General features: G+C 39.2%; 1 protein-coding gene across 1 annotated transcript in view; it reads right to left on the bottom strand.

Annotated features, from left to right (window-relative positions):
* The window catches only part of scp2a (sterol carrier protein 2a), a 35,290-nt gene extending 23,796 nt beyond the window's left edge, over positions 1-11,494 (bottom strand). Inside the window, exons 1-11 of the mRNA XM_034703814.1 lie at positions 11,311-11,494; positions 8,650-8,707; positions 8,454-8,525; positions 8,024-8,155; positions 7,790-7,854; positions 6,096-6,222; positions 5,928-5,991; positions 5,744-5,830; positions 5,455-5,605; positions 3,880-4,027; positions 2,297-2,404 (exon numbers count right to left, since the gene is read on the bottom strand). Coding sequence (XP_034559705.1) covers positions 2,297-2,404; positions 3,880-4,027; positions 5,455-5,605; positions 5,744-5,830; positions 5,928-5,991; positions 6,096-6,222; positions 7,790-7,854; positions 8,024-8,155; positions 8,454-8,525; positions 8,650-8,707; positions 11,311-11,448 — 1,150 coding nt within the window. The 5' untranslated portion in view covers positions 11,449-11,494. The remainder of the gene's footprint in view (positions 1-2,296; positions 2,405-3,879; positions 4,028-5,454; positions 5,606-5,743; positions 5,831-5,927; positions 5,992-6,095; positions 6,223-7,789; positions 7,855-8,023; positions 8,156-8,453; positions 8,526-8,649; positions 8,708-11,310) is intronic.
* Positions 11,495-13,355: the final 1,861 nt, after the last annotated feature.

Raw genomic sequence — 13,355 nt, 5'->3', positions numbered from 1 at the left:
AAACTTATTATAATGGCAATATCCATGACATCTACCTGTGGGGGGAGTGATCTGGCGGCTGGGTTTTCCTTGTTTGGAATGTACGGTATGATATGGTGGCAGTATGTTATTTTGTTTTATTTATTTATTTATTTATTTATTTATGTATTTTATCTATTTATTCCTTCCTTCTCTTCTCTTTCTAATATAAATGTCTTTACATAATCTACTCTTAATGTTTGATTTTAAATTTGTAATGTGGTTTGAAGGCAAGATGTATGATTTTATTTAATTCTCTTCTGTTTGTGGAAAAACAAAAAACAACACAACTCTGTTTTTAAAAAAAATCAAGGTATGAGATTATTGTGCAAGTGCTTTGTAGTTAAAGTTTCTTTGTAGCATAATATGTCAAACATTTGTAACATGCCTGATGTGTAATTATTAATATGTGTAATTTATGAATGTGGCAGTTGTGTTCAAGTTTTTCTAGATGTTTTTTATTATTATTTGATGACACCGTAGAAGCAGGCCCATGTGTGAAAAAGTCAAGATAATTTTAAGGAGAGGCGTGTTCAAAGTATATTGTAACTCAAGGTTTCAGACTTTTTCATGATGTACTGTGACGAACATTACGGAACGATGGGGGAACTCAATCCAACAAGACAAAAATCCCCCAAAAAATTTGGTGACACTTTTTTCAACCACTACTCTCCAAGACACTTGAAGAACCTGCAGGAGGATCTGAGTGGAGCTGGAGATATTGATACTTTTATACATAAATTAAAAACATATCTATTCAGTCTGGCTTTTATGTAGGTGTGGCACACCCAGAATGTGTGACCACTTTGGTGTTTTTATATCATTTTGTGACTTGAACTTTTTAAAAAAACGACTCTAAAATAGAGCAGAACTTTCTGTGGAACTGTTGACGCCGCAGTGGTTGTGCAGGGGGTCATTTGAGGGGAACACCTCCGTCCACATCTCAGACTCATTCTGCACTTAGAACAGCTTTCCTGTGTTTCCATGTCCTTGAGTTCTACCTGTATTTTGCAGGATTCATTTTGTTTGCTGAGGTACCATTCATGGGACCCGTACTTTAATGTTTTATATTGTTGTTAATGTTGTTTTATCATTTTCTGTTTATTTCCACTATTTGTTTTTCATTATTTATCTACTGAGTTTTAATGATTTTTAGTGCATTCATCTTATCTTCAACATTTGTCCTTACCCTTTTCTTATGTATTTATTTTAACTTTTTATATTCTTACTGTTATTTTGATGTTTTAGCTTATTTTTACATATATATTATTGTTGTTAGAGCGATTTTTTTTCTACTTCAAAATCCATATCTGTTTTTTTATTTGTTTTGCCATTATTTCATTTCTGCTTTTTCTTGATTTCAATCGCTGTAAAGCACTTTGAATTGCATTTGATTTGAATGAACATAAATAAAGCTTGATTGATTGATTGAACAGGAAATGGGCCATCTTTGGAAATACCTACAGATTAAACTTTGTGAGGGAAAGTTAAAAATACTGTGTAATTAAAATAAAATTATATAAGTAATACAGAATAAAAAGATCATTATACAAAAGTATACTCTACTAATAAAAACATTACTTCTTAAAGTGGTCAAACATATAGGTGAATAACAATTCACTTGAAAGCCTCAGTATAATACAGGAAAAAAGACCTGAATTGATTGAATGAATATGAGAGAGCTTTCCAACGATCAACGATCAATGAGAACACTCTCAGGAAAGACAGATGGCATGACCTGGACACAACAAGACCTGAGTGGCTGGTGCAGAACAAGTTATAGCTAACTAATGTTGTCATACTGTCTAATTACTGCAGTCACATAACCAAGCTCCTAACACTAATGTGTGTTGATTTTCTGTCTCTTGTTTGTTGCCATAGAATCCTGTTTTAAAACCCCTCAGATAAATATAACCACAATAATAACCATTTATGGACCCCGTTAAATTAAAGCTTAACCCCCGTCCAACTGAATGTAACTCCACAATAGATGAGCCAGGTTGTGTTTGTTTGTAACCCTTCATACAGAGAGGTCTGGAATGTCTGCTTCTGTAACTACTGTTTTGTTTGTGTGTCTTTGATTTTCTGTTGTTAGTGATTTTTTTTAATATTGTTGTATGTCTGCCCTGTCTGATAAAAAAAAAAAAAGCCATTAGCTGCTAATGCTTTCGACCTTGCCATTTTCTCCACCCACGCAACAGACTAGACATTGTTGAGTGTACTTTGTTCTTAAGTACAAAACTAATAGTGTGTGTTGAGAGTCAGAGGCTTTGTGTACCTGTTGCTCCCAGAGGATGCCCTTTAGAGATGAGACCACCACTGGGGTTGACCACGAACTTCCCTCCGTAAGTGTTGTCCCCGCTGTCAATCAGCTCTCCTGCTTTTCCTGCACAGGTTAAGTACAGAGGGAAATTTACAGTTTAATGAAATTCCTTTTTACATACAAACGTTTCTAGAAAATATTTTAAAGCACTGTTTGGACATTTCAGTATGGGTCATTTGGCACCCCCTTGTGGACAAAGTAGCACCCATTGTATCTTTACTCCTTTAATCCTGTACACGTGTTGTAGTGTTGTTTTGTTTTGTTTTTTAACATAAGATCACAACCTGCTTTCGGTTATTGTTAACTATCATTTTAAAATAATCTCTGCAAAGAAAAGTGTAAGAAAAAAAGGCTACTCTATCAGTGTGCTGTGAATCTCCTCCACAAAGACAGACTCAGTCTTTATGCAGATGTTTTTTTTTGCTTTTGTATGTCACAAAGAGGCATCAGTGTTGATTTCAGCCAGTTTCATACCAGTTAAAAAAATCTTCACAGGAGCTTTAAGTGAAACCTTTTAAGACATTGTAATCATCAGAATCAAAGAGAAGAGAGAAAACAGACAAAGTAAGTCAAGTTAAAACATTTCATGTGTGTGATATTTTTTTAGATAATAACTTACCTATGAATAAAATCAAAGAGTTCCTACAACATATTTAGAGCCACTGGTGCAGTTCAGTGGTTTTATGTGCATCCCATAAACATCTTCAGCCTGGGTTTGAATCCAGCCAAAGGCATGTCATTCCTCCCCAGTTTCCTACTCTTTCCACTGTCCTGTCTTGAAATAAAAGCCAAGCAACCTAAAAATCAACTTTACAAGAAAAAAAGAAACACTCCATATACAAAAAAAATTAAATGAAACCCTAACATGGAGGCCAGTCCTCCAGGGTGTGTAAAAGCATGACTTCAACTCTTATTGCATTCACTTATTTGCACATCAAAAGCTGCTCTTTAATTAAAGATATGTTTCTATCCCATCTGTTTCTTAGAATTCTGGTCTTGAACAGATTATTTCCACTCACAGCTCCTGTCTGGGCGGTATTGATGTCGTTCAGTGAGACCTTTGGTTTTTCTGAAGCGTGTCTTTTACAAGGCAGGCAAAAGGTTGACTTCAGTTTGATCTTTTCATCCCTTTTAACTGTATTTCCCAAAAGAATGGATTATCATGAAGAGATATGTTATGCATTTAGTCTCACAGTTGAATGCCCTCATAACCCATCACAAAGAGACGGATAACTACGGGCAATGTTTCTGAGAATTAAATAATCGGATTTATATGCTGGGTTGTTCGGGGAGAGCTTTCTGGTTCAGCGGAGAGACAGACTACGGTCAGCTCTACATACCGCTTAGCCATACGTATTCTCAGCTCAGCATTGTAGTGCCTTTCAAGGCATAACACTGCAAATGTATGTATGTATTTATAAGTATCAAAAGGGGACTCAGATCTTTACAATGACATTTCAATATGTGCATTTAGGGTGGTGGTAAACTTGCAGCTCTGGATGTAAGAAAAATTAAGCTCATTGGAGCAGCAGTCTCACCCTCTTGACATAGCCCAAGAGCCTCGTACGTGATGAGCTCATTGGCTGAGAAACAGTCGTGCAGCTCGACCACGTTGACGTCACTGGGCGTCAGACCCGCAGCTTCAAAACACTTTTTCGCCGCCAACCGAGACATGTCATAGCCCACCTGATCAAAACAAAGAAGCATGTTGAGGAAAGTACAGGAATGGTCATAATCAATAATGATAATAATAAATATATTATAATGAGGCTGTTTTCCAGATACTGACACAGCATTTTACATTAGGCTGTGAGGGGGGAAATGTTAAGCTGATTGACATGAGCATTAATTATAGAAGTTACGATTCCTTAAGATGGTTTTCCCAAGCAGGTTCACTAAAAAGAACCAGAATAAAATCCTCAACTGAACAACTTTTAATCTGACATAATTTTGTAAATATATGAATCAAAGCTGTGGTATGAACCAATCAATCAATCAAGCTTTATTTATATAGCACCATTCATACAAATCAAATGCAACCCAAAGTGCTTTACAGAGATTGAAAACAAGAAAGAAGCAGAAATGAAACAATGGCAAGACATATTAGGGGAAGATAATAATAATGATAATAATAAAAATAATAAGAATACAAATTAAAAATAAGAACAACATAAAATAAAATAGAGACTAATGCACACCAAAACAAAATATGTGTAATTAAAATAAGTTAAAGCATCAAAATTAAGAATAAAAATAGTTAAAATAAATAGATTTAAAAGGTAAGGATAAGAGTTGAAAAAAATAATACTAAGGCTGAAAATATCAATAAAACTGAGTAGATAAATAAAATTAAATAAACGAATGAATAAATACATAAAAGTAGAATAAGATAACAGTTAAAATTACAAAAATAATAAAGCAACATTTAAATCAATATTATATTAAAAGGTAGGTAATAAAATTGTTAAACCCTACATAAAAGCCAGACTGAATAAATACGTTTTTAGTTTACGTTTAAAAGTCTCAATATCTCTATCAGCGCCTCTCAGATCCTCCGGCAGGCTGTTCCATAGTTTGGGAGCGTAGTGGCTGAAAGCAGCGTCACCAAATGAATAGTGTATGATGAGAGAAAGTCCCAGCTGCTTTTCAAAATGATCTAATATTTTGGCAACATTAAGAAGTCTTTCAGACTTTCCTTCAGTGGAAGGAGTGTTTTCTTGAGGACTCTGACTTTGTGTTTACACCTTGTTGGGGTTAATGTCATTTGAGTTGATAATGTTAATTTATATTTTGTTGTTGTTTAAGAAAGAACTTCCTTTTAAGTTTTGATTTAATTTATTTTTGTTATTAAACCCCTTTTAAATTTGCTTACACTTGGATCCTCTCCTCTTTTCCCCAGCTTTACTTTATTTGTTACTCCCCTTCATCCCCAGTCCACCTTTAGGGTTGCAACACATTATATTCAAAAACACTCTGATTGGAAACCAGCTGATATGATTTGTAGAACATATACAACCAATATATGAAAAGAAACCTTGTTAGTGATCTTTGCCTGTCAGAGAGAAATGGAAGCAGAACTCTCACAGCACAATTAGTTTACTAAAACTTCTCACCATCTTAATACAGCTGTTCTCTTCAAATGTGGAGGCGAGGTCAGTCACCATCTCTTGAGCCAAAATCTCCACCGCCTGGTTCTCTAGGTGGTGTTTCCGGACAAAGTCTTCGCTGGCCAGAACTGCAGCTCCAGCACCGTCTGATGTTGGGCTGAGGAGAGGAGAAGGGAAGGAAAAACAGAGATGGAAGGAACCAAGAAAATTATCATCAATATCTCAGCATCAGTTGAGGAGAGATGAACTTACAGTCACTAACATCTACATTTCTTTAAATCAATGAGTCTCTCACCAGCACTGCAGCAGAGTCAGGAATTCAAACACCTTCCTGGAGTTAATCACCTGCTCCAAACTGTACTCATCCTGGAACTGGGAATACCTGCAAGCATGTAAACACACACCCCGAGTTAAGTTGAATAAAATCGTTCTCATATATATTTTGCAATAATGTATTTTTAGAGTTGATGTTGTCTCACGGGTTGTTGGTTGAATGCTTGTGGTTCTTCCAGGCAATCTTGGCAAAGTGTTCTGGTTTTGTGCCTGGAGGGGATTCAAACATTGACACAAATGTTTAATTTTAAAGTGAAGGATTAATAAAAAATTACAACCAATGAACTTGTATTCCTAACACATGCAGCATGTACCATATTTCTCCATGTGCTCCCTGCCGGCATTGCCAAACATCTGTGGTGCTGCTGGAGCTGCTGCCAGGCCATAGCGGTTGATCATCACTTCTATGTGCTTGTCCATTGGACTGGTCCGGTCCATGTACTAGAAACATTTTCAAGAATGTTAATCTGTGTTTTCGACCATGTGAAAAATAAAATAAATAAACAACAACATTAGTCAAGAATGATGGTTTAGTCTGGAGAATATATTTTTACACTCAATTAAACTGTATTTTTAAGTTTGACAGATAACAAACAGATGGTTGTTCAGTTTGTTTCTGTTGTGGTTGTTACAGTCAGTCTAGTTGTTGCACTCAGATCATCACACCAAAACTTCCTGTCTGTCCGAACATCAAGGACAAAGAGATATGGGGACAGGGCCTTCTCCATCTGTGCCCCTAAACTGTGGAATTCTCTTCCCCCCACCGTCTGATTCTCCCCCTGTGGAGACTTTTAAAAGTCGTCTCAAAACACACTTTTATTCATTAGCTTTTAGCTTTCTTTTTTTAGTCGACTGTTAACTGCTAAGACCGCTAGCTCTCTCCACCTACACCAGGCGAGTTACAGTGTAATGTAATTGTTAACAGCTATGCAAAACACTACTGCTTATTTACATCTGTGGTCCAGGAACAGGAATATCTACAAGAAGTTAAAGAACAACACAAGCAAGAGAAATGAGCACATACAGTGTATCCTAAAGAATGGCATTAATTACATACATACATAGCAGTCTGGGCATGCACCCCATATAAAGAAAGGCTGTGGTTGCAGGTTCGACTCCAGGCCTTTACCATTTGCTGCATGTCTTCCTCTGCTCCCAACATTACCTATCTCCTTTCAGCTTTCCTATCCAATAAAGCAAAAAACTTCCCCCAAAAAACATAGAAAAAAAAGTTTCCTTCCTATCCCTCCATGCTGGATAACATGGACAGAAGTCTGAGATACATTTCCATGTAAAGGTTTAAATTAGAGATCACATGACTGATTTGTCATGAGCCATGTTTTTCCTTTTGTATTAAAAATACTGAACCCAATGCCGTCTCTGATATAGGTGGAAACTGACTTTCACTTTTCAAGTAGTATCACTGAAAATACTGATCGTCCAAAGCAGATCTTAATCTTAATCTTAATCTAGTCAAATAGTCACCTCTTGCTTTGATTTAGTAAAGCCTGTTTTGTCTTTAAAAGATGTTTTTTTATTTTCTCAGTATTTCATCGTTTTTGGTCGAAAGCAATCACCAGATCATTAAAAAGAGTTTGGTTGCATATGGCTTTATAAAAAAACACCACATTAGCTTTTTTGTGTCACTGGAAGCAGTGGTTCATTATGTCTTCATTTCTAGGATGCTGTCACACTTATCTGTTGTGTGTTATCTGATCTGCTTTTTAAGGTTTCTCAATGAAGGTGTATGTCTTTGTCTTAAAGGGGAAGAGGACCAGTGCAGACACAGCTGCTGTTCTTGCTCAACAGCAAGAACCAATACCACGTGAGGTAGACTAAATATCAATAAAGCCTGTTTGGTGGGTTCAACCTGTTCTGAATCCAGTTAAAGTAGTTTATGATTTTATGCATAAACTGTTTTGTTGTGTTTTGAGAGGCACTTTATAACGAGAGCACTCTGTGAATAAAGGTTATGATTTATGACAAAGAACAACATGCAGTTTTATACCTTCGAGGATAAAGAGCCCCTCTCCATCCGCTCAAACCCGAGAGCAAGCACGCAGTCAGCAAGTCCTGCAGAGGATGACGACAAATGAACAGAAGTCAATTCTACAGTTTCATATAAGAAAACGATTTGGCTAGAGATGTCATTTCAAAAACTTTTGGCATCGTCGTGAAGCCTCTCTTAGATTTAGACTGTAGGTGGTTTACGGGTTTGTTTTAAGGCCGCTGATGAACTCACCTCCCTGAACAAGCTGCCGCGCCATGAACAGAGCGGTGGATCCTGTGGAGCAGTTGTTGTTGACGTTGATGATGGGAATCCCGGTGAGCCCCAGGCCGTGGTAAATGGCCCTCTGCCCACATGTGGAGTCCCCTGAAGGAAGGAGATAGATGTCGTGACATGGTCTAAACTCAAACTGTGATACATTGTAGTAAAATAAAAATGTCTCCCATAAAATAAGAAGTAATTTCTCTAGTTTTTCTTTCCACACAAGGCACATTTTTTCCCAACTGAAGGCTTTTTTCCTTCCTAAATGTGTGTTCATTAAGGACAGAGTATTGATGATAGTACTAAGTTGTACATAAGAAAATTAAAGTGTGTCCTTTACGCTACTGCACTGTACACCAGCTGACATGTAATGTGTTATTCAAGCCTAATGACAAAGTCTTACCGTACACATATCCTACACAGGCCTGTTCAATGGCAGAATACGGGATTCCTGCATCTCCGAGGGCTTTTTGACCTGAAACAGGATGAGAATATAATGAGATCTAACTCATTACACAACAAGAACAAATCTCAAAGATGTAAGGATATAACATCTTTACAGAGACTGAACAATGTCCATATGCTATTAAGATAAGCACCTGCTTCCTTTGCCATATCAGGGTAATCGTAGTCTCCTCTGGCTCCAGGCTTGTCAAACTGCAGCACAACACAGAGATTGACAGGAAGAGAGAGAGTCAGTGTTTACGTATGTTTTACAGTACAGAAAGACATACCTGAATATGTTGTATTCTCAGTAAAAACATTTAACTTTACTGTGGCTAGGCTAACAAACAGTAAACCTAATAGAAAAACATATTAGCTGTTATAATACATATATGAGTATGGGCCATTGTTTGGACAAAAACAGATGATTTTAAGATTTGCTGATCACTTTTAAAGCATGTATGAGTCTGGCTCCAAGCTGCAAATCTGAAATGCTGACCCCCTTATGAGCCAGCTGCATCCTTAGATTCTCAGGTGGTGCCCTCCTGGTTGTTCCAAAGTCAGGACTTCAAACTAAAGGTGACTATGCTTTTTCCATCAGGGCTCCTCAATTGTTGAGCGACCTTCCTGAAGAGATCATGCTTGCAGTATCAGCCGCATCTTTAAAATCACTTCTTAAAGCCCTCTTCTAGAGACTTGCCTGTAAGTGATGTTGTGCTCTTATAGCTTTTTTTGTCTTTTTTTAAGTTATATTTTGGGGCATTTTGCCTTTAATGGATAGGACAGCTGAAGAGATACAAGAAATGCAGGGAGTAGAGAGCGGGGGGAAGTCATGAAGCAAATGGTGGAGGCAGGGAGCCGAGCCTGGGACTATTACGATGAGGACCATGGCCTCTGTACATGGTCACACGCTTAGACCACTGGCATCCCACTCTTAAACATTTTTATTGTCTTTTTAATCTATCTTATTCTCACTATGGTTCTATTGGCTTATTTCTCAATTTTTTTCTCCTTTAACTGCTTCTTTGGCATTTTTTTAGCATATTTTATGTTAATCAATCAATCAATCTTTATTTATATAGCGCCAAATCACAACAAACCTCATCTCAAGATGCTTTTACAAACATAGCAGGTCTAGAAGGTAATCTACTTACTTAAACGTATCTTTAGATATCGTGCCTGAATCAAGAGGAGGCTTTTTAAGGAGAAGTTTAATTACAGCTACTTTAAACGATTGAGGCACATTGCCTGTCAGTAAAGACATATTGATTATACTGAGTAGGTCCTAACTAATGAAAGGGCTTCTTTCAACAGCTTTAGTTGGGATAGGGTCTAAAAGACAGTTCGATGGTTTAGCTGAAGAAACTATTGAAACCAGTTCAGGAAAGTCAATGGGTGAAAAACCTTAGGTATACATCTTGCTTTAAAGCTGTTTCCATGCTCTCACTGTTAGTAAAGGGTCCTACACTGAGTTAATGGTAAGAGGTTACTAATTTAATCTCTAATCTTTAAGATTTTATCATTAAAGAAGCTCATAAAGTCATCGCTGTTGAGGGCTAAAGGAATACACTGCTTGCATTGCTTTTATCTCTTTATTTATCTAGTTGTTTATTTTCAATGCTTTATCTTATTTATAGCTTTTTACTTACTTTTAATTGACTTTCAGGCCTCAGTGTATTGTATTGTTTTAACTTACTTATTTACTGCTGTTATCTTCTTTTACTGCTATCTTCACTTTATAATACTTTTATCTGCCTCTGTTGTTTCTCTCAGTTTATTGATTTTATCTCATACTGTTTTAACCTCCTTATCTTCTTACACTATCATACATCTTTGGTCCTCTTGGTATCAGTTCATGTTGTTGGGTTCTTGTGTTGCTTCAGTTCTATGATCGTATGTTGTTCGGTCAATACGTCGCTTGCCTTTTCTTTTTTGTTTGGGTTCTTCAGCCATCGGCTCATTTTGTCATTATAGTTGTTGTTTTTTTGTTGGGCTTCTGGTGTTGGATGATTGTGTCATATATTATGTTCTTATTTTGCTCTCTGAGTTATTTTTTCTGTTTTGGGTTCTTGCTTTGTTCTTATGTATACTTTTTGCTTGTATGTCAAAGCACCTTAATCAGAGTATCAAGCTGAGACAATAACACAGATCAGTTTGATAAGAGCATGTAACTACTTGAAGCACTGCAGATAACACAATCTCCAAACTGCACATTAAATGATCCAAAGTGATTTGATCTCAGTTCAAAATAAAAAAAAAAAACACTTACAGGTGTTAAGTGAAAATGTTTAGCTTTACATTTTCACTTCACAGTCTCATTTGACACCATGTTAATGACTGACACTTGGTCTGACAGCTCTGCAGTGATTGCTCATAATGTTGGCAGTCTGCTGGAGTGATGACCCTTAGCACAGTTAATACCTCTGGTCGTGAACTATGGACTCAGAGAGTACGCATAGGAGAAATCTCATAAAGACAGAAGAACAGTCAACATTCAAACCAAAAAGAACTCCTGAAAACAACAAATGTAGGACTACAAAAACTAACTAACTCCAATAATGTCACCTAGTTGAGCTGACTTAGCTAGCTCTTGTTTACAACAGTGTCTACAGGATTTTGGAGAGAGGTGGACACCAAATAAGCAATCCATAACACTACAGTCTGTTGAGAAACTATGACATATTTAAATATTAAGTTTGAAGTTTTATAAGTAAAATGTAAATGCATTGCAAACTGGTGTTAGCCACTTATGCTAGCCTCCAGTCTTACATAATGAGGTTCCTGTCGCTCTAAGACAAAACATAAATTAACTTTACCTTTGTCATGCCCACACCTATGACAAACACCTTGTTCTTCTTTGCTGGTGCCATGATTGATCTCTTCAGCAGCTGGTTCAGACAGACAGACAGACTGAGGAAGGCAGGTCTGTGGGCAGCTAACAGCAGCAATGGCATGTCCAGCTAACGAACTACAGATCAAAGATCGTCTATATAAGAGAGGATGATCACACGGGGGAAATTTGCCATGATGGGCATGGACATCGGGGACGGTGCCTCTGGAGTGGCAGACGGGTGTGGTGGTCCCCCTTTTCAAGAAGGGGGATCAGAGGGTGTGTTCCAACTATAGGGGGATCACACTCCTCAGCCTCCCTGGGAAAGTCTACTCTAGGGTGCTGGAGAGAAGAGTCCGGCTGTTGGTTGAACCTCGGATACAGGAGGAACAATGCGGTTTTCGTCCTGGCCGTGGAACACTGGACCAGCTCTATACCCTCGGGAGGGTGCTGGAGGGGGCATGGGAGTTTGCCCAACCAGTCCACATGTGCTTTGTGGACCTGGAGAAGGCTTACGACCGTGTCCCCCGAGGTATCCTTTGGAGGGTGCTCCGGGAATAAGGGGTGGATGGCTTGTTGCTACGGGCCATTCGGTCTCTGTATTGTCGGAGCCAGAGTCTGGTTCGCATTGCCGGCAGTAAGTCGAATTCGTTCCCGGTGGGGGTTGGACTCCGCCAGGGCTGCCCTTTGTCACCGGTTCTGTTCATAACTTTTATGGACAGAATTTCTAGGCGCAGCCAAGTGGCGGAGGGTTTCCGGTTCGGTGGCCTTGGGATTCCGTCTCTGCTCTTTGCAGATGATGTCGTCCTATTGGCTCCATCGAGCGGTGACCTCCAGCTCGTGCTGGGACGGTTTGCAGCTGAGTGTGAAGCAGCAGGGATGGGGATCAGCACCTCCAAGTCCGAGGCCATGGTGCTCAGTCGGAAAAGGGTGGCCTGCCCTCTCCGGGTCGGAGGGGAGTCTTTGCCCCAGGCGGAGGAGTTCAAGTATCTCGGGGTCTTGTTCACGAGTGAGGGGAAAAGGGAGCGGGAGATTGACAGACGGATCGGGGCGGCGTCTGCAGTGATGCGGGCGCTGTACCGGTCTGTCGTGGTGAAGAGAGAGCTGAGCCAGAAGGCAAAGCTCTCAATTTACCGGTCAATCTACGTTCCGACCCTCACCTATGGTCACGAGCTGTGGGTAGTGACCGAAAGAACGAGATTGCGAATACAAGCGGCCGAAATGGGCTTTCTCCGCAGGGTGGCTGGGCTCAGCCTTAGAGATAGGGTCAGGAGCTCAGACATCCGGGAGAGGCTCAAAGTAGAGCCGCTGCTCCTCCGGATCGAGAGGAGCCAGATGAGGTGGTTCGGGCATCTGGTTAGGATGCCTCCCGGGCGTCTCCCTGGGGAGGTGTTTCGGGCATGTCCGACTGGGAGGAGGCCACGGGGAAGGCCCAGGACACGCTGGCGAGACTATGTCTCTCAGCTGGCCTGGGAGCGCCTCGGTATGCTCCCAGAAGAGCTGGTGGAAGTGGCCGGGGAGAGGAGTGTCTGGGCTTCCCTGCTGAGACTGCTGCCCCCGCGACCCGGACCCGGATAAGCGGAAGAAGATGGATGGAGATGGATGGGCAGGTCATTTTTTACAGTCTATGGTGCAAGTATGACCAATTTTGACCAAATGAAGAATAAACAAAACACACAAATAAATTAATAGTCGTTTTCAAATAATATCCAATACTTAAAAGTACGGTAGCCCTGAAGTGCAAATCACAACGGCAAATTGGAAAAAACAACGGTAAATAAAAAAACACTGCGACAATTTAAAAAACACTATGACAAATCAGAAAACACTACATTAACCAATTGACATTAAGATAAGAATACTCCTTTATTCATCCCCCAACAGGGAAAATCATGGAGTTACAGCAGCAAACAAAAAGGTGTACAGTTCAAGAATTTCAACAAGAATATATATAGAAAAAAAAAGTTCATCAAAGACGACAGCTTGGCCATAATTCTCCTGTCAGCCACCACCTCCACAGGGTCCAGGACT

The sequence above is a fragment of the Notolabrus celidotus genome, chromosome 15 (assembly GCF_009762535.1).
Source record: "Notolabrus celidotus isolate fNotCel1 chromosome 15, fNotCel1.pri, whole genome shotgun sequence".
Classification (NCBI taxonomy): domain Eukaryota; kingdom Metazoa; phylum Chordata; class Actinopteri; order Labriformes; family Labridae; genus Notolabrus; species Notolabrus celidotus.
The sequence above is the reverse complement of the archived record's forward strand: the minus strand, read 5'-3'. Positions and strand labels throughout refer to the sequence as shown.